This window comes from Zingiber officinale, chromosome 6A, assembly GCF_018446385.1.
Source record: "Zingiber officinale cultivar Zhangliang chromosome 6A, Zo_v1.1, whole genome shotgun sequence".
In the NCBI taxonomy this organism is placed as follows: Eukaryota; Viridiplantae; Streptophyta; class Magnoliopsida; order Zingiberales; family Zingiberaceae; genus Zingiber; species Zingiber officinale.
Genome location: NC_055997.1, coordinates 116,206,450 through 116,234,224, shown reverse-complemented (window position 1 = coordinate 116,234,224; position 27,775 = coordinate 116,206,450). Strand labels below are relative to the sequence as shown.

At 43.4% G+C, this 27,775-nt stretch overlaps 1 protein-coding gene across 1 annotated transcript; it reads left to right on the top strand.

Moving 5' to 3' along the window:
* The first annotated feature begins 8,419 nt into the window (after positions 1 to 8,419).
* Positions 8,420 to 15,575, top strand: LOC121997625 (protein FLX-like 3). The gene is made up of 4 exons (XM_042552139.1): positions 8,420 to 8,550; positions 14,363 to 14,879; positions 15,027 to 15,163; positions 15,232 to 15,575. The coding sequence occupies exons 2-4, from the start codon at positions 14,368 to 14,370 to the stop codon at positions 15,378 to 15,380; spliced, it is 798 nt and encodes a 265-aa protein (XP_042408073.1). The 5' UTR covers positions 8,420 to 8,550; positions 14,363 to 14,367; the 3' UTR covers positions 15,381 to 15,575.
* Positions 15,576 to 27,775: the final 12,200 nt, after the last annotated feature.

The following is a 27,775-nucleotide window of genomic DNA, read 5'->3' as shown; positions in this document are numbered from 1 at the left end:
GAACTTCACGAATCAAGAATTGCAGAACCTAAAGAGAAGTCAAGTCTCAATGTTGCCCTACAAGCCGAGATGAATGATCCCGACTCTAAAGCGTCAATCGACGAAATTAAAGTGGCATTATTGGTAAGGAAGTTGAATAAATTTGTTAAAACTAATAAATTTAGATCGCAGTCGAAGAAGCATTAACGCAACAAAAGGACGGCCCGATGCTACACCTGCAACGAAGAAGGGCACATCAAGGATGACTGCCCCAAATTTAAAAAAAAGGGACAAAGAGAAGTCTTGAAGACCGACGTCCTTCAAACGCAAGAGTCTGAAGGCTACATGGGATGAATCTTCATCCTTAGAATCTAAAGTCAAAGGCTTCTCGGGATTAGCACTGATGGCCAACCATCTTTTTGAAGAAACCAGCTCGGAGATGAGCATAGATGAAGGGGGAAGATCATCAGAAGAAGAAAGCTACGGTGAAAGGGGAGCATCACCAAGTAAGGTAAGTAAGGTACGTGCTCTAACCCCTACTCAATCCTTTCAATTTATCAAAGTGCTTACGAAAGATCTAGCAAAATTAGAACAAGAAAATGCTGAATTAAAATTAAACTTAGCAAAAACATGTCCTCTATACATGTATGATAATTTGAAATTAGAATATGAAAAATTAAAAATTGAAATTAAAAAATTGAAAAATGATCATGCATGCCTAAATAAATTTTCAAAACAAAAAATTAAAATTTATGAAAAATTGAATTGGTATATTAGAAAACACCAGGATCAACTTAGAAAAGTTCCCAAAAGTTATGTACCCCTTAAGTTCTTAAAAAATCCAATAGGAAGGAACCTATACTGGGTTCCAAAATCTTTGCTAGTTTATTTTTTTTTAAGTTAGAGCTTACCGCGAGAAAATTAAACGTTAAAATTTCTTTATAAGACTTTGTCTAAGGAAGTAGTTGTTGCTCCAATAACCAAGAAGGCCTAGTGCCTTGCCATGACCTGGAAGCCAAAATATCGAAATAAAATATTTAATTAACTTTATGGTAAAAGCATTAAAATTAGAATTAAATAATACTTTAAAAGGTTTTTCAAACATCTTTTTTAAAATTCTTCAAAAAAAAAAATCTCTTAAGAAAAATATTTGTTACTTAAAAAAAATAAGATTTTTTTTCCTTAGAAATCATTTTGAAAATGTTGGACTTGGATTTTAAAAATCATTTTTTTACTTGAATTTTTTTAATAATTATTATCCCGTTCTTTTTACTGTGATCAAAGGGGGGAGAAAGATAGGTACAAGTTTAGGGGGAATTTTTAATGTTTTTTACTTAAAATCTTGTGTTGCAAATTCTATTGCAATCCTTATGTTTGAATCGTTAGTTTAGTAATTTCTGTAAATTACTGTTTGTCTATTTTGTTTTCCTAACTTGAACTTGGATTGATGCAAATCAAAAAGGGGGAGATTGTTGGACCCCCGTGGGTGTTTTGATGTAATCAACCAAGTTATGTTAGGTCCTGCTTGTTATTTGATCCCTGTGTCTAAGTGTGCAGGAACTTAGGAGCGCAGGAAGTCGACCGGAAGACGCAGCTAGCGAGAAGAACGACACGGGAAGAGAGTTGACGGGCTCAGTGCATCCGAAGGACGAAAGCGTTGCGGAAGAGTACATCGGTAGACGAGAAGAACGTGCACGACGTTCGAGGGAAGAGAAGTCGGGTCAGAAGCCTGCTCGAGGAGAAGGCCAAAAATTAGGTTCGGGTGAGCCCTATTTCGGTTGGACGAAATCACCCAAGCGATCAGAGCTTCGGAAGAAGAGGAAAAAGAGAAGCTGGAAGCTATTTATACCATACAGGTTGAAGGTAGTATTTATACCATGCAGGTTGAAGGCACCCTCAACATCATTGAGGGTGCCCTCAACATTGAAGGTGCCTCCATCACCTTGAAGGTGCTCGGACCAGTCCGAGGCGCCTTCAAGGGCATTGGAGGCGCCTCAGATCTAGTCTTTGTGACTGTTTGCAACCGGATAGAGTTTTATCCGGTCAAACTGCTTGGAGGCGCCCTCAACCCTCTTGGAGGCGCCTTCAACACTCGGGATAAGATTTCCAAGAGCTATATAAAAGGCCCCTGGAGCTAGGAAATTAATCAATCAACTCTGTAAAAACTTCCTAGCAACTTGTAAGAGCTTTTAGTGTGGAAAAGGCTTCTCCACCTTCAGAGAAGGAGACTTTTCTAGTGCGCTTTCCAACCGCCTTAGATTAACAACCTTCTTGGTTGTAACCAAGTCAAAATCGCTAAGTCTTCTTTCTTTTCTGTTATTCTGCTTTATTTTATTTTCTTATTATTGTTGCTATAATTTTAGAGTTGAAAGTTTGAGGAGGGTATTCTTATTTTGCAGGCAATTCACCCCTCCACTCTTGCCGGCCCCGCTGCACCAACACAGTTGATCGAATGCTTGCTTGAAAATGATGTTCATCGAACTCCCCGTGTCGACGAAGGTCCGGTGAATGGTGTAGTTGGCGATCACCGCTCGGATGATCAAAGCATCATCATGAGGGATTTCGACACCCTCCAAATCGCTGGGGCCGAAGCTAATTTGAGGCACTTCGGCCTTCTCCTTGTTGCACCCCATGACATGGATCTCCAACCAACGAGCGTATGACTTCTGGCTCGGTTGGAGTCTCCGTCGTCGGCCCTCCTGCGATCATGTCTATCTCTCCCCGGGAAACGTTGTTCTTGTTTTCCTCTTCCCGGACGGATGGCCTGTTGCGCTCGGCTGGGATCCTGGAGGGATCGATTTCCTCCCTTCGCTGATAGCGATGGCGCTCGGGCTCCCTTCTTTCTTCCCCTCGCTGCTCGATCAAGCGGCGATGATCTTGTCGATCAAGAGATGGGGAGGGGCGGCGAAATCCTCTCGGGGGCGGTCGGCTGATGATTGGCGTCAGTCCTCGGCAGTCCCATGTGTTGTGCATCGCCGACTGGTGGAATAAACAAAACATAGGCGTCCATACATTTCCCTTTGATGCCCTGGGTCGACCGAACACCACATATTGTATGGTATGTGCCCTGATCTCCTGGTGCGGCCATGCTCCTTCAGCCCTCGACCCCTTGGGTGGTAGATGGTTGCTAGCCGGTCGGCGCTGAATGCTCGGTCGACGCCTACTTTCTTCTGGCCGCTTGGGCTTTTTCCATGTTGATGTATTCGTTGGCTTTCTTGAGCATGTGGTCAAAGTCTCTCGGCAGCTTCCGGATGAGTGACCGGAAGAAATCTTCCTCGGCAAGCCCTTGGGTGAAGGCATTTATCATGGTCTCGGATGAGACCGAGGGGATGTCCATGGCCATTTGGTTGAAGCATTGAATGTACGCTCGAAGCGCTTCCTTGGGCCCTTGTTTCCAGGCGAAGAGGCTGACGCTCGTCTTCTGGTAGCGTCGGCTATTGGCGATGTGGTGTTGGAAGGCGGCTTGGAAGTCTTTGAAGCTTCGTATCAAGCCGTCCGACAGTCTTCTGAACTAGCGCTGCGCCGATCCGGAGAGAGTCGTGAGAAAGACTCTGCACTTCACTTTGTCCATGTACTGGTGCAACGTAGCCTCATTGTGGAACCGATCTAGATGATAATTTGGGTCGGTCGATCCATTGTACGTCCTGATCGCCAACGGGGTGTAGTGTTGAGACAGAGGGTCTTGTAAGATCTCCTCTGAGAACTGTCTATTGATCCGTTCGGGAGACACGACGTTTTGGGGCACTTTTCCTTTCCGCGCATCCCGAACGAGTGCATCGTCGGAAGATAATCCCCGCTCCTGATGCGCTTGGGCTATCTTCAAGGGGGTTTGGAATAGAGCTTGATAGAAGGGGATCAGCACGGGCGACACTTCACCTTAGGTGTCGGTCGACCTTCAGTTCTGCCCCCATATGGAGAGTTGCTCCGCTCAGTCTTCTTGCCCCACTCGCCTATCGGCCGTCGATGTTGTAGGTTGTGACGTTGGTCGATCGACTAATGCTTGTTGTTGTTGTTGCGCTATCATTTTTGCTGCCCGTGCTTACACGAGCATCTCTAGCTCCTCTTGAGTGAGCGTCACGATCGTCAGTCATCCAGCGTCTTCCATCTTCTTGGCTCGGATTCAGGTGGCATTCCCACAGATGGCACCAAATATAATCCTGTCTGAAAGTCGACGAGATGGATACTGGGGGCATGGTGCTCCTGCTGACCTCCTGTGGGCTCCACTCCCACCTATAACATAAGTAGCGTCTGTGCCGAGCCAGGGAAGGGGTCCCGACGATGACCCTCCAACGCTCAAGTCAGTCTCCAGCGAAGCAAGAAGAAGCAAAGAGAACTGTAGCGCAACAGTAGAAATCGTGTGTAAAACATATCTCCGCCGATGCTTGGACCCCCTTTATATAGAGCCCCAAAAGCGCATGTGCACACTTCCCAAGGCAAGCACACATCTCAAAACTTTCCCTGAAAAGACATGTTAATAAAGTGTCTCTGACACAGTACCTTAACGGGCCGAGCATATATCTGAAGTGACAGTGGAAGCTTCCGTCGTACGATCTCTTGTCTCACCATGCCGTCTATTAGCGGCACTAGCTTCCAAAAGGATGTCGAAAGATATCCTTCTGTGTCTGTTGCTTGGCCGAGCGGAATGGTCGCTCGGCCAGAATTCTTCTATCCTGGTGCTGTCTACTGTCACGCTAAGCGGGATAGCCGCTCAGCTGAAAGTCCACTATCGCGCTGAGCTGGATAGCCACTCGGTTGAAAGTCCACTGTCGCGCCGATCTGGATAGCCGCTCGGCTGAATATCCACTGTCCAAGTGTCGTCCGTTGTCGGGCCGAGCGGGATTGCCGCTCAGCCGGAAGCCTATCGTCCATATGCTCGATTGAGGGGCCAAACTGGATAGTTGCTTGGTGGGTAGTTCTCTATCTGCGTGCTCAACTGATGTTGAGTCTACTGCTAGACAAAGCGGAGGAGCCGCTTGGCTCGGCTTCTGCGTGTCCTTTAAGCATTGGTTTGATTACTGCCTATGCCGAAGACGGTAGGTCGGTGCTTAATCCCCGATCGGCGTGTGACTCGCACGATCGACCAACACCGTCCACCCGTTGGCTGTCTTGATTTTGACCTCCTTTGACCCCCACCGTGGCAGCGAGGTGGGGCCCCTCGTCATCACCACATCAATAAGTATTTTGTCTAACTTAGTTTGAAGTTCGAGAAAGGATATTCATTTATTTTTCAAGACTATTCACCACTCTAGCCGGCTGCCAGAGGACCATCAATGTCCATGATCATGTAATGATCCTGTTTACATTTATGCACATGTTTATATTTATGTTCCATGATTGTCTAATGATCATGGTTATACTTATGTATATGTTCAAGTGTACTTAGTGTGACCCTGGGGATCCACGTTGGACTACTTATCCAGTTAAGTTCTGGGGACCCATGCCCGGGAAGCTTACCATTAGAATTAGTTATGTATGTATGGGCAAGATATGTTCTGAGGACCTACGTCCAGGAAGCTTATCGTAGAATTATTTATGTATGTATTGGGAGGACATGTCTTAGGCAAGCCCGGAAAGCATCCCAAAGTGTTGATTCGGGAAAATCCTACACCCCGGGAAGCTTATCAAGTCGCGATCCGGGTACCATGTATCACTCATGTTCCAAGGTTCAGGTGCGGGTACCTTTTGTCTAGAAGCCCGGGGAGCTTCGAGGGTCGACTCGGGGATTCCCTTCCGGGTAGCTCACACTATGGGTAAAATATGTTTCGAGCAAGTCCGGGGAGCTTATACTATAGAATTGATTAAAGTATCAATGGGTAGGGGTATCCGTTCCAGGGCTCAGATCCCTACCAATTATGGTAGGAGCAAGGGGGACGGGTAAAATATGTCCTTGGCAAGCCTGGGAAGCTTATCTAAGAAATTAGTTAACATCATGCATGAGATAGTGGTATGATCTGGGGACTCATGCCCTGGGAGCACACCAAACCGTGAAGGCTTATATTTATACTTATGTACATGTGTATGTCTATATCTATGAATGCTCATGCTCATGTCTATGCTCTTGTTCATGTTTATATTCATATATGTTTATGTTTATATCCATGTATGTTTATACTCATGTTTATACTTTTATGTTCACGTGTTTACATTCATACTTTAGTATGCAAACGCAAGGAACATGCTTTACTATAAATAAAGATTTAGGAGGGTGTATTCAATGTTAGACTTTTAATTACTTTGAATAACTTTTGTGGATTTTAAAAGTCTAGGTATATTCAATCTAGATTTTTATAAACTTTATAGAAATCGAGTGGTATCCAAATTAGATTGTTATAGACTTTTAAAAAGTCATGTGATATTCAAACTTGACTTTTTAAAACTCTATGAAAATCTTTTGGTATCCAAAGTTTCAATATGAATTCTTTTAGAAATCCTTGGATATAAATTTTAACCAATAAGAGCTTTCCAAAACACTTGATACAATTTTAAAAATAAAATAAAAAGTCTTCTCCTCACCCTTGAAATTTCTATAGACTTCAAATCACTTTAATTTGTTACAAATAAGTTATTACTCTTCCCGCCCTTCGATTTTGATTATTTCTTTGATCTTAAAGGTCCCATCCTTGTTCAACCTTTCGGTGGCCTGCATCAATCTCTCAGCATGCATTTCATACAAAGCTGAGAGTCCTCTGAAATGTCGTTCTCCGACGTTATAATGACAAAAGAATGGATTGAAACGGTTGGAACAGAACAGCGACCGCTTGTAGCCTTTTCTCCGGCGACGGGCTGCAAGCGGAGATTTTTTTCTCCGGTTTCTCGTGATGGGAAACAATGAGTGTTATCCAATGAAGCATGCGGTGCGCCGGAAATGAGGAAAGCAAATAGAAAAATTATTTGAGGCGGTCGATGATGCTTCCGTCGGCTACTTACGAGCAGGTCAAAGTCAAAGTCGATTTGGACGGCAACGCTACGCGTAGAAGAAAAAGAAACTTGAGATATTAGGTTTTAATATAAAATATATATTAATAAATCAAATTAATTCTCAACTTAATTAATAGATAATTTAATAAAGTCTAATGAAATTCGATCCTAAAAATATTCTATAAAATTTATTAAATTTTAAAATTTCCTAAATAAATTTTATATATTTATATTTGTTTATTTTAATAATATTATTACTAATCAAATTAATAATAATATTATTAATTTTATTACTAATCAAATTTACCCATTCAACATTTTATTAAAAACTTGACAACATTTCATGATAATTTGGATCAAAATTATAAATAAAAATATTTAAAATTATTATAATATTGTTGGATTTAAAATTATATTATTAAAGGTTTTTTTTTAAGTGAGACATTATTTTTTTAAAGCCAAAATAAGATAAAAGTATAAAAAGTTGAATTTTTTTTTATGGATAAGTATGCCATTTGTTATTTTATTAAAAAAATAAATTTAATTAGGTATTTTAGGTTTTGTTTGAAAATAAATATCGCACGAGACCATGATCGCCTACGTTTTTTTAAGATTGAATATACCCCCTTAAATCCACAACTTTCTATTAAATTTACAAATTTATGTAAAAGTCTTTGCAACAAAGTTAATAGAATTCCATGGACTTCTTTCCACAACTATATGTGATTCTATAAAAGTCAATAAAAATCTATCAACTACACAAAAGTATATCATTAAAAAAAGTCAATGATAGTTATTTACTCTCTTGATTGAATACACCCCGTTAGATAGATTTTCTCTTTTTGACACATGGATATAAGAACTAATTAATGCATAGTATAGTTTGAATGTGCTGAATATCTCAGATAATGAGACGAATAAGACAGGAGACATTGATAGGTCAGCAAGCTCAAGACAATGACAGTACAATCCAAAAGCCTTCCAGTTTAGTTTACACATTAATTAAATTTTTTTTTGAAGAATAAATTCTGAAATTATATGATCAGTACCAAATGTTGTTAGTAGTTAATGATTTTAAGAACTATTTAAGTATTTTAGTTAAATCGAGAGTATATTATAATTGTAAGTATAATTATGATTCGACACGTCCATATTAAAAAAAAAAAAAATTGTCCAGAAAGTTTCAAATATATATTAGAAGTATATATTAGAAGAATGGTAGAGGAAGTAGAAGAATAAATTTTGCAAAATTCACTAATAGAAGTTTGAGATGACGATTTCAAAAAATTCAATTTTTTTTAAATACTATAATAACATTGAGATAAATAAATACGAAATTTGATAAATATTTTATCTTGTTATCTTAGTTTGGCAGTTAAATGCTCTCTGTCAAGTATTATAAAGGTATTGTTCTGCTAAACAAATAAATTATCAAACTTGAATTTAAATTTTGCCCTGTATTTTGGGCCGGAGGCCGAATTTTGTTGGGCCCACCTCTCGATCTCAACTCTTATTCATCTCACTCCGTTTGACTGCGTGAGAGGGCGTTCTCGTCTTTTGACTTGGGTTCTAATCGATCGAAGAGACAAAAGAGCCGAGAAAGGGTTTTGGTGTTGGACAACAGGAGCGATCCAAAGAGGCGTCGGCTCGAAGGTCCCTCCCTCAAATCCCTGGTTTTCTATGAATCAGATGCTTTTGTTGGCATTTTCTTTGTGTTCCTGGAAGAAATTAGCTTTCCCCCTTTCTATACTGGTTCACCTTGCCATTGAAATTTTTGCTCTACTTACGTTGGAAGAGATTTTGAGATGTTATCATCCTGATCCGCTGGTTTTGTTTTTTTTTTGGTCATTTTTTGGTCACTATTGATAGTATTGATTCACAATGAAGCATTCATAATGAAGCGTTCTGAGGAAATAATTAAAACCAAAAAAGAACATACTAATTTAAAGTTTCTTTGGACTTTCTTCTTGTTGTGTGGGTTATTTAACAAGCTTGTGAACTCCCATCTTCACTCTGTTATGTTCTTTGCACAACATGATATTATCCCATTTTTCGATAGGGATGCTGCATTTCATGAAAGAGCTGTAAAATAAACTGTCAATCTTGCACAATTTGTTTTGGTGTTGTAATGAGTGGTAGGTCTACTACACAAACATTGAATGAGTGAAACTATGTTTGTAAAGTGAGGACAAATATCTGGGTGGTTGTCTCTTTGAGCAAAATGGGAAAGTAACCATGATTTGGATTGTTGGTATAAGTCAATAAGATGGCCTCTACCTGAGAATGGACACGTTGAAACTACCCAACCTCTTAACTTTCAATGAACTTTGGTGCTAGGGTTACAGGTGGAGTCTATTTGTGAATTTTCTCTAATAACCTCTTGAAAAGCAGGGTAAGAACGATAGATCCATTGTGGTCTAACCCTTTCCCGGTACCCGACATGACAGGAGCTTTGTGCACCGGGCTGCCAATATATATAACAGTCAATGGTAATGGTATGGATAATCTTCATGGATGACGAATGAATTCTTAGACAAGTTGAAGATGCAAGGAATAGAGGAATAAAAAGAAAGCTTTACTTAGAATAACCCAATTTGATTTAAGGGATTTTATATGACTATGCTGGTATAACCTTACATAGAGTTCAATGGTGTGATAAAATTCATGTAGTTGACTCGAATAGTTGGTATCAACATGGTTGATGATTATGGTGGTTCTTCTAGACTAAAACTTTAAGATATTTGTATCTTTGGAATTGGCTTTAGAATCCATTAAATTTAAGCTGTTTGGTCAACCACACCTATTCTAGCGGTAAAGTTGTCTAGTTTTGAAAGCAACGTTGCATCTTACCTTGCGATATTATTCATTGTCTCCTAAAATCCTACCTCAGAACCTTGGTACATCTAAGTTCTTTAGACTTAATAGAATAAGGTTGACAATTGCATCTTTTTGATTGTTCAAATTTCTAATATCATATAATTGATTATGGTATCATTTTGAGTTGGAGATCTGTATCATGCGCATGGCTATAATATTATGAACTTATAATTAACTTATACTACAATATTTAATTTTTTTTATACTGGTATATTTGCTAATAAACAATTTATGCTACTTTTGTCAAATTTCTTGTCTTAGGCCATCATCATCATCACTTTCTGATAACTATTAGAGGTTGACTACATCAATCTTATCCCTCTATTGAACTCTATTTAACTATATATTTACGGCTGTAAATGAATCAAATGCTTATGAGTAAGTTTAGCGTTTGACTTGGTAATAACTTGTTTATGTTCATTTTATTAATGTTTGTGGACAAAGATTGTGAACTATTCATGTCCATTAATAAAGTATGTGAAGTATGTTTGAAATCTCTCAAAACGGAAAACAAACTTGGAGTATCAAGCTCACTGGCTAACCAAATAATCTTAAAAATGTAAAAAACTTCAAACAATGAAACAAGCATGAAGTGAAATGTTGTTCCATGCCGGACAGCACGGACGGTATTTATCGTTCCATTGTGCGGGCGAAACCGGTACCCCAATCTCCAAAATTTCGCATGGCGCGTGATAGCGCATGTTTGCGATAGCTGTCACGATCGATTATTCGAGCAGAAGAAAAAAAAAAATTAGTTAGCGATCAGCGACGAGGCGACGTTGAACAGCGGCGAGGCGACGGGGAGCGACAATGACCACTCAAGAGGTATGATTTCCCCTTTCATAAACAGCCTAGAGGGCGTTGGAAGCATCTCGCGATGCCTTCAGCGCTGAAGGTGTCGTGGGACGCTTCTGGTGGTGTCGAAGGCGTCGTGGGACGCCTTTGGCACCGCCAGAAGCGTCTTGGGAAGCTTCCAACGGCACTGGAAGCGTCCCGGGGTGTCGTCGGACGACCCCCAGCTATGGGTGTCAATTCGGGTAGGTCGGGTCGGGTCGGGTCGGGTCGGGTCGGGTTGATTTTTTTTTAACCCAACTCGAACTTGACTCGAACTCGAATTCAATCCGAAATCCCTAAACTCGAACCCGACCAACCCGAACCCGACTCTGATAACCCGAAAATCCAATTCAAAACGACTTTTTTTTTTTTTTGCTATTTTTCCTATAATTCTTCACTTTTATCCCAATACTCCATCATTATCATACTAACATTGATATTAATATACATAAAAACATCTTAATTTTCAAAATAAAATTCGATTTAATCCCAAAAAATCGAATAAACCCTATATTTGGGTCAACTCGAATATGACCTGACCCAACCCCAACCCGGATCTGACTTGACTCAACCCGAAAACCTTCCAACCCGAACCCGATCCGAACTCGAAAATACCAACCCGAACCTGATTTTTTTCGGATCGACTCGGGTTGGGTCGTCGGGTCGGATTCATTTTTACCCCCATCGATGTTTGCGGCGATGTTTTTAACATCGAGTAAATTAAAATTTTAATTTAATTAATTTAAATAATTCTCAAGGTATTTGTGATATTTTGAGTAGGCTTTTATAAACTCTAGTTTAATTATTCCAATAAAATATATAAAAAAATATTTAAAATTAATTTTTTAAAATAAATTTTATTAATTAATATTCTGAAATTTTATTTTTTAATGTTTTAAATTTCATTTAAAAATTCTAAAAAATTATAATTATTTAGTTTTATATTCTAATATTTTTTACCATTTTAAATTTCATTACAAATTTTATTTTTTTTATTAATTAGATTTATACTATGATAATTTTTATTATTTTATATTTTTTTACTATTTTACTATTTAATTGATAATTTTTTTACTATTTAAAATATATATTATTTAAATTAATAATTAATTAAATGAATAAATAATTATTTTTAAAAAAAATTATATTTGGTTATTTTTTCTAACCATATTAAGTTGTCCAATAATTGAGAATTTATATAAAATCTATATACAACTTATTTTTAAATTATACACAATGAACATATTTATCTAATAATTACTATATGTAAATAAAAAAATACTGAAACCGTATCAGCACGATACCGAAACTATATCGTTCCGGTTTAGGACCGAAACTTCGGCACAAATCTAGATTTTACACCTTGGAAACAAGTTTGAATTATGAACTCGTTAACATTCAGACTCAAACCAACCATGCAAGAAAGAAACCAAGTAAGCTTAAGCAATTGTCATTTTAGTAGCTTGGTTAATTTTACGTTTAGTTCAGGCTTGGTTACCTTACTAAACACTCCTAAACGGCACAAGTTTTTATTTATTTGGCTCATTTTCAGATCTTAAATCACTTTGATTTACATCAGTTATCATTTTATTATCTTCTATGTCCTTGCATTTTTTTTTTGTAATTATTTGTCTTGCTTGGCTATAGAATTTATTTGATTGAATGACCACCTTTAACAATGTTCATGACAGTGTCGCATATTTATTTCTCATTTTATTGAAAGGGAGCCTTGGCGTTGTTGCTTTGTGACCAAAAGGTCACGGGTTCAAATCTTGCAAAAAATAGAATAAGGCTACGTACAATGGATCCTTTCCCTGGACCCCGCATAGCGGGAGCTTCGTGCATCGGGCTGTCCTTTTTTATTGAGTTACACCTAATTGCTCCTAGATATCAGTATTTTTTATTTTATCTTTCCTAGTACACTCGGACATCCATCATCATATTCTTTTCTATGTTAGATTAACTTTTTTGTATGGGTTATTTACTTATATTAAATTTTTGTATGTATTATTTAGTAAGTTCTGAATACTATTTTATATGTCATATACTTCATATATGTGGCTGCATGTTAAATACTTATATTAAATTTGTAAAAGTCCACCTCATTTTTCTAGGTGTGTATGCCCATGAACCTAGGCCCTTCGTCCACTTACTCATCTTCATAATTACCAACTCTTTGTTGATCCCAACTATTCAGAGTCGGTTAGATTGATCTTGCCTCTCTATTGAATCCCTTACAAGGCTATATCACTACTATTATTTTGATATCTTAGTCACATTTTTTTTACCTGAATTATGATAACATATTGCCTAATTTAAAACATCAGTCATTTAAACTGTTGGTTGATGCAAGGGTTGGGCAGATCTCCTTCATAGTATTGTAGGGTTGATCATATTTTTAATCATCAATGTATCAGTGACATCTAAAACTGAAGTTACTTGTTTGATTGCTATCCATTTACAGTCATCAATTATGTGGTAAACTTATCTTGATGTTTCCTTTCATTATGATGACCTTTTGGATCGTCCACATGGCTTAAGTGTTCAGCAAACTCCCATGACAAGTTGTGAAGAAAATGTGAACCATATTTTAGTAGCATGATTGCCCCCATGTCCTGATAGCATTACATTTAACTACTTATTTTAGCACTTCAGCCCTTGATAGAATGCCTACTTTGATATATTCAGGTCCGTCAATGCATATGTTGGTCAGATCAAGGTATCTTTGTAAAGCTAGCCTAGAAATCAGTTTTGTCAAAGAGGATAACTCATTCATTCTGTTGTGTGTTATAATTCTATTGTGGTTTTTTGAAATTCTTATTGGAATGGGTATTTTTAAAACAGCCCCATATAGCATGACCAATGCCTGGATCTAGGCATGGAATGGAGAATTAAAAAGAGCCATCAAGGAGTTTGCAACTGTGATTACATCTATTTTAGAAACTGAACTGCTATTCATTTGTCCAAAACTGAAAGAACTATGTTGATAAAATTTGTGATTGAAGATTATTTCTATTACATATCTGAGAAACACTTCTCCAAACTAGCCAGTCAATTACATTTGGTGATCAACCTGATTTGATATTTGGACATGACTACCTGTGTTCACATCCAATTTCAGATTTGTAAGAAGCATTGTAGCATATTATAAGTTTGACCATGCATTGTATTCCCTATCATGAAGGTATAGAGAACAATATATGTCGAACCCTCCTGACAGTTTAAATATAAAGAAAAGTGATTATGTGATCCAACTGTAATTATTTCTGAAGTCAATATTGTTCAGGCAAAGTGGCTATTCACTTAGAGATTGAAGTCAATTCTTGAGTTTCAAAGTGAAATTATCTAAGGGTTGTTAAGAAATTAATTAGCCAACCCCACAATACAATAAACAAGATTCTCTTGAGTACATTTCCTTTTTCTTTATTTTTTTTCACTTTTTAAAAATTGCACCATTCAAGTACACAATATTGTGAGATTAGACCATAGGTTTTGTAGCAGTCGGTGCCTAGACCCATAATGTCAGTTGACTTCTTCTCTTACTCATGTACACAAGGTTAGCAGTTGATACCAATCTGTATATCGAAACCTTAAGAAAGCAACATTGTATGTGATTAAGGTGATCCAATAGATAAACACACTGATTCCTTTTAAATTTTGTCATGAATAATCTGTAAATTGTACACATAAATGCTATGCGTTTTTAACTTTCAATTTTTGCAAGTGCTCACGTGAGTGCCATTTTCTATTTCAGGTGGCATGGCAGGTAGGAATCGTATTCCCCGCCATCTTGTGAATGAGAGGTCTCATGGTTTCCGAGATGGCCCTCCACTTCGTCGACCTGTGCCTGTACATCCAGCTGAGGAAGAACTAGCTTTGAGGCATGACGAAATCCGTAGGCTTCATACTGACAATCAGCTACTGATGGACGAAAATATTGCCCTCAGGAGAGAGATAACGTTCGCCAAGGATGAACTCCATCAACTTAGTCAGGCTATACCCAAGCTCCGGGCCGATAAAGAACTAGAGGCGAGGGAATTGATCCAGAGGGGTCTTAAGTTGGAAGCTGATCTTCGTGCCGTTGAGCCCCTCAGGGAAGAGGCTCTGCAACTAAAATCTGAAGCACAGAAGTTGGACAAATTGCGACAAGAGTTATCTGCAAAGGTTCAAACTATGCAACAAGATCTGAAACATTTGCAGGCTGAAAACCAACAAATACCTACATTACGCGCAGACATTGATGGACTTCGACAGGAATTGGTTAGAGCCAGGTCTGTGATTTCCTTATTATTATCGTCTTTTTCACTATCATTTCCTTACCTTTCCTGGGAATCAAATACAAAATACCTAAATGAGTAACATTTAGCTTGCTAGTTACAGTTCTTGTTCATAGTAAATATCTTTCCATGGTTATGTAGGACGGCATATGAATATGAGAAAAAAGCAAATGCCGAGCAAGTAGAACAGAGGCAAGCAATGGAGAAAAACATTGTATCCATGGCTCGGGAGGTTGAGAAGCTGAGAGTAGAGCTGGATAAGAGAGCAAGAGGACTCAGTTAGTCGTTTGCTATTCTATTTCTATGCATTCTGCCTCATGAAAACTGATTCTCTGTTATTCTATAGGTTCTGGCGGGTATAATATGCTTAACCCAAGTGCCAATATGAGTTACATGACTCCATATGAAGATGGCTATGGCGGAGACAAAGGTTATTATGGAGCTGCTGCCCCATGGGGTGCACCCAATGAACCTCGCGGCTTTTCTCGTCATTGAAGGAAATCCTTCTTCTACATGCCAAGAACTGAACTTCCTCTTCTCAGGTAGTACGTCGCCGCCAACAAGCCTTGCTCATGCATTTCACTTGTATCTGAATGATAATTCTGTAGGTTGAATGCTTCATATAGAAACAGTAAGTCCTATGGAACCCCATTTGCCTAATCTGTTATTGTGATATCAGCAGCTTCTACAGACACTTTACGATCTCTAGCTTTTCCTTTTTGATATGATATTATTTGGTTTTGATTGAATTTATATTTTGGATTTAGAAATATTAGAAATAACTATTCATATTTTGAATATTATAACTAACAAATACATATAATAATTTGTTTGACTTGTATGATTCACTTAATTCAGATTGTTTATGTTTCAAAATATATAACAATTTTGTTATATATTAATTCACCTAAATATAACCAACAAATATTATAACTAGCAATTAATATATATGCATATGTGTGTGTATATATATATATATACACTTTTTTTTTTACATATACAGACTTGGAAAAGAAAATCGTTTTTATTATATAAAAAAATAAACTTAAGCTTATGAACTTATATACTATTTTTTTTTAACTTTATTTGGATTTTTTTTTGTATCCTTACTTTTTTTATTTATTTGGATTGATATCCTTTTTCTTTAATTTCTTTATTTATTTCTGCTATTTTTTTTAACAACTTAAGAATTGAGCAAATTCCTTTGGCAACTAGATTAAAAGCGTTTGGTAACATGTTTAACGAAAATAAATGTAATCAAAATTGAGAAAAACAAATGGAGTATATATATATATATATAATTTGAAAAAAAAAATTTATGATCCTGATCCATGTAATTGTATTGTTACCAAACTGGCGCTTTCTATTGGCGTGGTACCCACTTTTGCTACTAATAACAAGAAAAGGTTGGCTCATGGAAGGCTTGTAGAGCTGTAAATGAGTACCCATGTAAAAACTTATTTATACTCATTGATAAAAATTTTATCAACGTTTTAAATAAATAAGTTTATATTATTAGATTTAATAATCAATTAAATAAATTTAAAATACAAAAAATTTAAACATTTAAATTTAATTAAAAGTTTAATAACAATTAAATGAATCAAACTCAAACTAAAAAGAAATTAAGTCAAGTTTAGATAATCATGGATGATCGTGTTCGAAAGTCGGGGAGACGGATGCTAGAGGCGTGGCGCTATTACCGACCTCCGGTGGACTTCGCTCTCGCCTGTAACACAAACAACGTCAGTGCCGAGCCAGGAAAGGGGTCTCCGATGATGGCTCTCCGACACTCAAGTCAGTCTCCGCCGAAGCAAGAAGAAGCAGAGAGAGACTGTAGCGCAACAGTAGAAATCGTGAGAAAAGCATACCTCCGTCGATGCCTGGACCCCCCTTTATATAGAGCTTCTGTAACGTGTGTGCACGCTTCTTAAAGCGGGCACGTTATCCCAAGCTTTCCCTGAAGAGACTTGTCAGTAAAGTGTCCCTGACGCAGTACCTTAACAAGCCGACCATATCTCTGAAGTGAGAGTGGAAGCTTCCGCCGTACGATCTTCTGTCTGACCATGTCGCCTGTTAGTGGCACTAGCTCCCAAAACGATGTCGAAGGATATCCCGCTGTGTCTGTTGCTTGGCCGAGTGGAATGGTCGCTCGGCCAGGATTCTGATATCCTTGCGTCCGCTGCCACACCGAGCGAGATAGCCTCTCGGCTGAAAGTCCCCTATCCAAATGTCGTCCGTTGTTGGGTTGAGCGGAATGGTCGCTCGGCCGGAAGCCTAATGTCCACATGCTCTATTGCTTTGCCAAGCGGGATAGCCGTTGAGCGGGCAATTCACTATTCGCGTACTTGGCTGATGTCGAGTCCGCTACTAGGCTGAGTGGAGGAGCCACTCGGGTCGGCTTCTGCGCGTCCCTTGGGCATCGGTTTGATTACTCCGTGTCGGCTGAAAACCCACTGTCGCGCCGAGCGGGAGAGCCACTCGGCTGAAAGTCCTCTGTCCGTGTCGTCCGTTGTTTGGCTGAGCGGGAGAACTGCTCTGCTCGGCTTCTACGCATCCTCGCTCGAACGGCCAAGATCGTCCATCGGACCGTATCGGGTCGTCCATCTGCTGATCGTCTTGAGTTTGACCTCCATTGACCTCTACCATGGTAGCGGGGTGGGGGCCTCTCATCATCACCACATCACAATCCTCCCCTTCAAGTCTAGTCGAAGGAGGATGTAGTCCGACTGACTGGACCATTATGTGAGTTGATTCCCTCCCGATCTGCCTTCGTCGCTGTATGGACTCCGACCAAGATGGGCCCGATCCTCGTCGATCAGCCTTTTGAAGCCTGTCGCACGATCATAAGCAGGCTCCCTCGATCCGATCGGACGGATAGAGGTTTGCACTTGTAGAGCTTTTTCCTCGGGTTGTTTCAGGCGAGTGCGGGCTAGGCTAACGCCACCTATATTTCTTGGGAATCATGCAAATCCCCTCTCATTAAGGCAGAACAGGTTCCCACGCCTGCATTAACTGTCGACCCGTGGTAGCATGCCACGTGTCACGCCCACCATCATTGCACACCTGACGTGACAAACATTGATTGTGACGCTTGGCGGTTTGAATTCAATGACGAGATCTCGTCCTAGGTTTCCGCGACCTAGATCGGATGGCTCCGGTGGCCGAGCCCGGGGTATATGATCCCGCTACGTCGCCGCCTTCTCCACACTTTCGTTGTTGTGTTTCCGACGACCTCTGTGCTTCTGCGCGCTTTGCTCCCCGATGATCCTTCGCCCCCCTTTCCCGTGACCCCTCTTTTTCCCAGTAAGCTATCTTCCCTTCACGTTCGTTTTTGAGCAGTTGACTCATTTTTTTTTGTTCCGTTGAAATCCCCAGTGACCTTTTCCCCTTTGATTGTGTTTCTGCCTCCTGGCTGCCCCCCTTTTTCTTTATTGTTGAGATGGCAAGCTCTTTGCAACCATCGGCTCCCATACCTGGACTTTGGTATACCACCATAGAGTCTAGGTTTGATGAGAGTGACGCTGAGGGCCTTAGAAATGCCTTTGAAATTCCATCCAACCATGAGATTATTCTACCATCTTCATCCGATCGGCCAAATACCCCGCCGGCCAGATGTGTCTGTCTGTTCAGGGACCATTTCGTCGCCGATCTATGGTTCCCTATCCATCATTTCATCATCGCAGTTTGTAAATACTTCCACATCTATCTTACTCAACTCGTGATGAACTCCTTTCGTCTTCTGTGCGGCGTCATCGTCTTGTTTTGGTTGCACAACATCCCTCTTACACCTCGAGTCTTTCATTATTTTTATTACCCGAAACTGTCCGAGCCCGGGACTTTCTTCTTTCAGTCTAGGGGTCGGTTTAGTGTTTGTTTGATAAAATGCTAACTTTCAATAAATATTGGTGGGAGTACTTCTTTTTCATGCATCTTCCCAAGCGCCCGGAATTCTCAACCCGCTGGCACCTCAACCCCCACTGAAGAGCTACAAGAGCCGGCCAGACTATCTGAATGCTACGCCGATGCTGGCCGGTCAGAAGTACGATATCCACAAGTTGCTGCTTGAGGGTGTCCTCTACATCTTTGGCCTCAGTCCGATCCGCACCTGGCTACTGACCAGCCTAGGTATGCAACTGCTTTACATTTTCCCTTTGATGCTAACTGATTTTTCTTTTTCTCCTACAGCCGAAGTCATGATGCAAGCGCGAATGGCCGGCAAGGTGAAACTTACGAATAGCGCGATCGAGGCGACGGCTACTGAAGAGCTAACGAGCTGAGGTCTGTAATTGGTCGGCTCACACGAAGATTCGCTCGGCCTGAGCGAGGAGACGCCCGTGATGGTGGGTGAAGGCGAGGCCAGCCATGCGTCGAGCGACAGAGCCACCCCGGGCTCACAGCCTCCATCCTCACAACGCCCCATCATTCCTGTCGAGGAGCCATCGAGTTCGGCCTCCTCCAACGTGCTACTGACCAGGCGCAAGAGGCGCCAAGCGAAGCCATCTTCGTGTTCCGCTACCTTGGGCATGCAACCGGTCGAGAGGGTTGAAACTTCAACTCTGGCTCCGCTCCCAGAAACTGTGGAGGCTTCATCGTCCGATCAGACGCCTTCCCTGGTCGAGCTACCGCAAGGGGTCGTTGTCGCATCGCCCGTGGCCTTCATGCCTCCACCACTGAAACTCTGAAGGTTAAATGATCCGACATCTTATCGGCTTCTGGTTGGGAGGCCTCAATTCACTCGGCCCTGAGCGGGCGATGGTCTTTCACGGCGATCCTCCACCTACCAACGGAAGACTACAGCGAGCCAAGCGCCCAGTCCCGGACCCCCGAGCACCAGATCATACCCAACCTCGCTTGCCAAAGTCTGGGAGGATGCATGGGCCCGCGCGACGATACTACCTCCGGCGCCCTAGCCAACAGTCATACCCAAATGGCCATCGGAGTAAGTTTTTTAATATAAACTCATGGCTTACCTCCATTTGGCTTTAACCTTTTCCCGTCTACCCGCAGTACTGGGTGGAGAGTCTGGTCATGTGCCACAAGCTCGCCTTCCTGGAGGATGAGTTCAAGAAACTCAAAGTCTCGAGCGCTGCCTCCTCCTCCCAAGGGTCGTCGACCTCTGAGGTCAAGAAGCTGAAAGCCGACCTGGAGAAGAGTAATAAGCTTCTGGAAGTCGAGCGGAAAAAATCTGCATATCAAGAGGTGATGCTTGTTCGGCTCAACAAACATGTCACCACCTTCGAGAAGAATATAGAGTCGGCCACTGCCAGGAAGCAACGGCCCATCGATGACCTGGAACTAAAGAATAAGGAGGCCCAGAGCCTGGCCCAGAAGCTCAAGGAGGTCGAAAATTTTTTGGTGGTCTAGCAAAACAACCGCTCGGCCGAAGAGAAGTCCCTTTGCTATCAAATAGCCTCCAAGGATGCTGCGCTAGCCGCCGCCAAGGATGAGCTGGAGGGATCCCGGGCAGCGCTACGGATTTACCAGGATGCCGAAGGGAGTAGGTTTGAAACCATGAAGCAAGTCTACCTCCATTCGAACGCATTCTGCGACAGATTCACCGATTAGGCCCTTCGACTGTTCGACTTGGCGATCGAAGGGATGATCGATCAGCTTCGCAAGGGGGGCTACCTGCCAGTCGCTGTGACCAGTAAGGTCATAAACTGGGACAAGTTGACAGCCACTCTGTCTGACGACATGCTAGATTACCTAGAGTGAGGCTGAGGGCTCTATCTTTGTAATCTCCGCTTTGTAAAATTTAAAGTATTAATGCATGCTTGGTCGTTCGACGAGACTTTTTCTTATTGTGTTTGCTTTTTGGTCTTCCTTTAGTCGTATTGTAGCCCTATAACTCCTCCGCTCGGTCGTGGTTTGTATGCGCGTCTGCTCGATTCGCCTTTCTTTTCAAGTCATGAAGCTTGAAGTATTTTGGTGCATTCTCTCAAACAGGCCTTTCATCTGTAAATTTGGGGTCTTGGGCAACACTCATTTGCAATCAGCCGTTCGACAACCCACGTAGACTCGGGTCTATCGTTACCACTTGGCTATTTGATGAAGTCCCGGGTTTAACGTCATCGCTCGACGATTTGGTGAAGACTCGAGTTTAACGTCGCCACTTGATGATTTGAAGTAGACCCACTTTTAACGTCGCCACTCGACGATTTGGTGAAGACTCGTGTTTAAGGTCGCCGCTTGACCGTTGATGGAGATGAGGGTTTAAGGTCACCGTTCGACCGTTGATGGAGACAAGGGTTTAAGGTCACTGCTCGACCGTTGATGGAGATGAGAGTTTAGGGTTGCCACTCGACAGTTGTTGGAGACACGCATTTAACATCGTCGCTCGATGGTTGATGGAGACGAGGGTTTTAACGTCGCCACTCGACGATTTGGTGAAGACTCGTGTTTAAGGTCGCCGCTTGACCGTTGATGGAGATGAGGGTTTAAGGTCACCGTTCGACCGTTGATGGAGACAAGGGTTTAAGGTCACTGCTCGACCGTTGATGGAGATGAGAGTTTAGGGTTGTCACTCGACCATTGTTGGAGACACGCATTTAACATCGTCGCTCGATGGTCGATGGAGACGAGGGTTTAAGGTCGTCACTCAACGGTTGATGGAGACGAGGGGTTAAGGTCACGCTCGATCATTGATGGAAATGAGGGTTTAAGGTCGTCACTCGACCATTGATGGAGACGGGGGTTTAAGGTCGTCGCTCGACCGTTGTTGGAGACACGTGTTTAACGTCGCCGCTCGACAGTTTGCCGGAGACTCGCGTTTAACGTCATCGCTCGATGGTTCATATGCACTCGTACCCGGATTTAAGGTCGTCGCTTGACCGTTGAAGGTGATACACTTAAAAGAGACCTTTGCTTTTTTATTCAAACTTTACCCTGCATTCGGCAAACATACAACAACTACGAAATACAGGATTCACTTGCGCACCTCTCATCTAGCCCTGTAGGGTTGAAGATGGTTCGTGCTCCAAGGCCTCTCGAGTTGCCTCCCTTCTTCGTCCTCCAAATAGTAGGCGTCCGAATGGAGCTTCCGCACGACCTTGAACGGTCCTGCCCATGGTGCATCGAGCTTGGCAACATCGCCGGCCGACTTCACTTTCTTCCAGATGAGGTCGCCGACCTGGAAGGACCTCAGGATCACTCGCCGATTGTAATTCTGCCTCATGCGCTGCCGGTAGGCCGTTATCCGAATGACGACTTTTGCCCTTGCTTCGTCCACCAAGTCGAGCTCTATCAACCTCTATTCGGTGTTCCCTTCGTCGTAGTGTTGCACCCGATCGGATTTTACCCCAACCTCCATGGGGACAACTGCTTTGCCGCCATATACCAACTGAAATGGGGTTACGCCGATCGCCTCTTTCGGAGTCATGCGGAGAGCCCATAGCACATTGGGGAGCTCGTCAACCCAACTGCCTCTCATGTGGTCGAGTCGAGCGCACAAGACTCGGAGGATCTCCCGATTGGTGACTTCCGATTGTCCATTGCCTTGAGGGTAGGCCACCAAGGTGAAGAATTGTTGGATACCATAGTCTTCACACCATTTTCTGAGCTCCCGGCTAACGAACCACCTCCCATTGTCAAACATGAGTCGGCGCAGGATTCCAAATCGACAAATAATGTTTTGCCAAATAAATTTAGTGACCATCTGCTCGGTGATTCTTGTAAGAGGCTCGTCCTCTACCTACTTTGAGAAGTAGTCCACCGCCACTAGTAGAAACTTTCGTTGACCGGTTGCCATAGGGAAAGACCCCACGATGTCCATGCGCCATTGGTCGAACAGGCACGATACCGTGGGCGCTTTCATCTCCTCGATCGGTCGGTGTGGCAGGTTCTAGTACTTCTGGCAAGACAGGCAGGTTGCCACCGTCCGAACGGCATCCTCCTGGAGGGTCAACAAAAAGTATCCAGCTAAAAGTATTTTTCGGGCCAATGCGCGACTGCTTGGATGACCTCCGCAAGAGCCTTGGTGCATCTCATTCAGGATGTAATCGACGTCTTCTGGTCTGATGCATTTGAGTAGGGGTTGGGAGAAGACTTTCTTATAGAGCTGGTCGCCAATCAACGTGAACCAACTGACCCTTTTATTTATCAAGCGGGCATCTTCCGGATCGACAGGTGCAGTTCCCAAATGTAAGAACTCTGTCAGCCCCGTCCTCCAGTCGTTCGAGAAGGTGATTCCCTCCATACGATCGATGTGGGCTACCAGTGAGACTTGCTCGATCGACCGCCCTATGACGATCGACGTTAACGAATTGGCCAACTTCGCTAGCTCATCCGCTGCTTGGTTCTCCGATCGGGGGGTCTTCTATATAACTACTTTTTGGAAGTTGGCCTTCAGCTTTTCAAAAGCCTCTACATAGATCTTCAGCCATGTGCTGCTTATTTCAAAGGTCCCGGATAGTTGCTGGGCGGCAAGCTAAGAATCCGAGTGAATGAGGACTCTATCTGCTCCCACGTGTCGAGCTGCTTGCAGGCCAGCTATCAATGCCTCATACTCGGCTTCGTTGTTAGTAGCTCGATAGTCCAGCCGAACGGATAGCTGCATCCGGTTTCCCGAGGTGAGATGAGGATTAAGTCGATCTCGCTGCCCTGCCGAGTGGATGAGTCGCCCACATATATCTTCCACGTCGCCACCGGCTTGTCACTCTGGACTTCTATCATAGAATCTGCCAGGGCTTGAACCTTGATCGCCGCACGGGGTTGATATTGGATGTCGAACTCGCTAAGTTCGGTCGTCCACTTGATTAGCCATCCGGACGCCTTTGGATTGAGGAGGACTCATCCTAGAGCGCTGTTAGTCATCACTATTATTGAGTGCGCTAGGAAGTACGGGTGAAGCCTCCATGCGGCGAGTACTAGTGCATAAGCCAACTTTTCGAGACCGGTGTAGCGAGATTCAATATCCTTCAATATATGACTCAGAAAATATACAGGTTGCTGATCTTGGTCGTTCTGCCTGACTAAAGTCGATCCAACGACATGTTCATTGGATGACAAATATATTCAGAGCGGTTCACCCGCGACTAGCTTGGCTAACACAGGTAGTGAGCTCAGGTACTCCTTCAGCTCCTCCAGCGCTCGGTCACAATCGGCGTCCCATTAGAATTTTTTGGCTCGACGTAGTATCTTGAAAATGGTAGGCTTCGATCGGATGACTTGGATATAAACTAGCACAATGTTGTGATCCGATAGGTCAGCCTCTAAGCTTCCTTAAAATTCCGAGGCGGAGGCATTTCTGCAAAGTGTGGACCTTGCTGAGATTGACTTCGATGCCCCGCTCGGTGATGATGTAGCCTAGGAAGCGACCACTCTTTGCGCCGAACAGACACTTGATTGGGTTCAACTTTATTCCATATGCCCTTAACCTCCGGTAAGTTTTGTTGATATCTGTGCATAGGTCAGTAGCTCGGAGAGATTTAATGAGTATGTCATTGACGTGCACCTTCATATTACGGCCGATCTGCCATCGGAACACTTTATTCATTAGCCTCTGGTAAGTGGCTCGATGTTCTTTAGTCCGAACGACATGATATTATAGAAGTATGTTTCGTCGGCTGTGATGAAGCTGACTTTCTCTTGATTCTCGCAGGGCGAGCGACACTTGATGGTATCCTTGATACTCGTCGAGCATACAAATCAGCTCGCAGTCTGCCATCGAGTCCACCAGTTAATCTATCCGGGGTAGCGGATAGAAGTCCTTTGGGCATGTCTTGTTTAAGTCGTGGAAGTCGATGCAGACCCACCATTTGTTGCCCGTCTTGGAGACTAGCATCACATTGGCTGGCCAGCTCGGGAATTGGACTTCTCTGATGTGGCTGACCTCCAATAGCTTTTCTATCTCCGCCCGTATGATCACGTTCTGCTCTGCGCTGAAATCCCTTTTTCTTTGTTTGACCGGCCGAGGGGTTCGGTTGGACGTGAAACTCGTGCTGGGCCACACTTGGGGAGATGCGGGGCAACTCATGTGTTGACCAAGCGAACACATCGTGATTTTGTTTGAGGCAGTCGATCAGCTCTGCCTTCTTCTCTTCTTCCAGGTCGGCGGCAATGAAGGTCATGGCTTCTGACTGGCTCGGGTGGATCTGAACCTCCTCCTTTTCTTCATATACAAAGATGGAAGGTTTCTCGGTAATAGCATTCACTTCTAGCCGTGGATCCTTACAAGCTGCTTTGGCCTTGGCTTTGACCATCTCCACGTAGCAGCACCAAGCGACCAGTTGGTGTCCCTTGACCTCGCCCACCTGGTCGTCTACAGGGAACTTCATCTTCTGGCAGTAAGTGGATACTATTGCCCGAAATTCATTGAGGGTCGGTCGGCCCAAAATAACGTTATAGGTCGATGGTGCGTTCACAACTATGAATTTGGTGGTCCAGGTCCTCCTCAACGGCTCTTCTCCCAGCGAGATGGCCAACCTTGCTTGGCGGATCGGCAAAACCTCATTGCTTATGAATCCGTAAAGCGGGGTCGCCATGGGTAGTAGCTCGCTACGATCGATCTGCAGTTGATCAAATGTCTTTTTAAAAATGATGTTCACCGAACTCCCTGTGTCGACGAAGGTCCGATGAATGGTGTAGTTGGTGATCACCGCTCGGATGATCAAAGCATCATCATGAGGGATTTCGACCCCTTCCAGATCACTAGGGCCGAAGCTAATCTGAAGCTCTTCGCCCTTCTCCTTGCTGCACCCTACGACATGGATCTCCAACCGCTGAGTGTACGACTTCCGGGCTTGGTTGGAGTTGTCGCCGGTCAGCCCTCCGCCGATTATGCCTATCTCTCCTCGAGAAGCGTTGTTCCTGTTTTCCTCTTCCCGGGCAAACGACCTATTTTGCTTGGCTAAGATCCTGGAGGGATCGGTTTCCTCCCTCCACTGATGGTGATGGCACTCTGGCTCCCTTCTCTCTTATTGTTGCTCGATTGAGTGGTGATGATCCCATTGATCAGGAGAGGGGGGAGCGACGGCGATATCCCTTGGGGGTCGATCGACTGATGATTGGTGTCAATCCTCGGCAATCTCGTGGGTTGTGCGTCGCCGACTGATGGAATGAACAAAACATGGGTGTCCATACCTTTCCTTTTGATGCCTTGGGCTGACCGGACGCCACATGTTGTACGGTGTGCGCCCGGGTCTCTTGGTGCAACCGCGCTCCTTCAGCCCTCGGCCCCTTGGGGCGGAAAATGGTTGCTAGCTGCTCGACGCTCAGTCGGTGCCGAATACTCAATCGGCACCTCCTTTCTTCTGGTCGCCTGGGCCTCTTCCACGTTGATGTATTCGTTGGCCTTTTTCAGCATGTGATCGAAGTACCGGGGCCGCTTCCTGATGAGTGACCGAAAGAAGTCCCCTTCGACGAGTCCCTGGGTGAATGCATTCATCATGGTCTTGGACGAGACCGAGGGAATGCCCATGGCCACTTGGTTGAAGCACTGGATGTACGCTCGGAGCGCTTCCTTGGCCCTTGTTTCAGGGCGAAGAGGCTAACGCTTGTCTTCTGGTAGCGTCGACTGCTGGCGAAGTGGTGCTAAAAGGTGACTCGAAAGTCTTTGAAACTTCGTATCGAGCTGTCCGGTAGTCTTCTGAACCAGCGCTGTGCCGATCCGGTGAGAGTTGTGAGAAAGACTCTGCACTTTACTCCATCCGTGTATTGGTGCAGCGTAGCTTTATTGTCGAATCGATCTAGATGATCATCTGGGTTGGTCATCTCGTTGTATGTCTCGATCACCAACGGGGGTGTAGTGTCGAGGCAGAGGGTCTTGTAAGATCTCCTCTGAGAACTATCTGTTGATCCGTTTGGGAGACTCAACGCTTCGGGGCACTTTTCCTTTTCGCGCATCCCGAACGGGGGTTTCGTTGGAAGATGATCCCCACTCCTGATACGCTTGGGCTATCTCCGAGGGGGTTTGGAATAGAGCCTATGGAAGGGAATCGGCGCGGGCGGCGCTTCCCCTTGGGTGCTGGTCGACCTTTGGTTCTGCCCCCATACGGAGAGTTGCTCAGCTCGGTCTTCTTGCCCCGCTCGCCTATCGGCCGCCGAGGTTGCAGGTTGTGGTGCTGGTCGATCGGCTATCGCTTGTTGTTGTTGCTGCTCCATCATTTTATTGTCCGTGCTTGCATGAGCATCTCCAACTCCTCTTGAGTGAGTATCACGGTGGTAAGTCGTCCAACGTCTTCCATCTTCTCGGCTTGGATTCAGGTGACGTTCCCACAGACGGTGCCAAATATGATTCTGTCGACCGCCGAGGTTGCTGGTTGCGGTGCTAGTCAATCGGCTATCGCTTGTTGTTGTTGCTACTCCATCATTTTTGTTGTCCGTGCTTGCACGAGCATCTCCAGCTTCTCTTGAGTGAGCGTCATGGTGGTAAGTCGTCCAACGTCTTCCATCTTCTCGGCTCGGATTCAGGTGACGTTCCCACAGACGGTGTCAAATATGATCCTGTCCAAAAGTCGGGGAGACGGATGCTAGGGACGTGACACTCTTGCTGACCTCCGGTGGACTTCGCTCCCGCCTGCAATACAAGCAGCGTCAGTGCCGAGCCAGGAAAGGGGTCCCCGACGATGACCCTCCGACGCTCAAGTTAGTCTCCGGCGAAATAAGAAGAAACAAAGAGAACTGTAGCGCAACAGTAGAAATCGCGAGAAAAGCATACCTCCACTGATGCCTGGACCCCCCTTTATATAGGGCTCCTGTATTGTGTGCGCACGCTTCTTAAAGCGGGCACGCTATCCCAAGCTTTCTCTGAAGAGACATGTCAGTAAAGTGTCCCTGACACAGTACCTTAACATGCCGAGCATATCTCTGAAGTGAGAGTGGAAACTTTCGCCGTACGATCTTCTGTCTGACCATGCCGCATATCAGTAGCACTAGCTCCCAAAAGGATG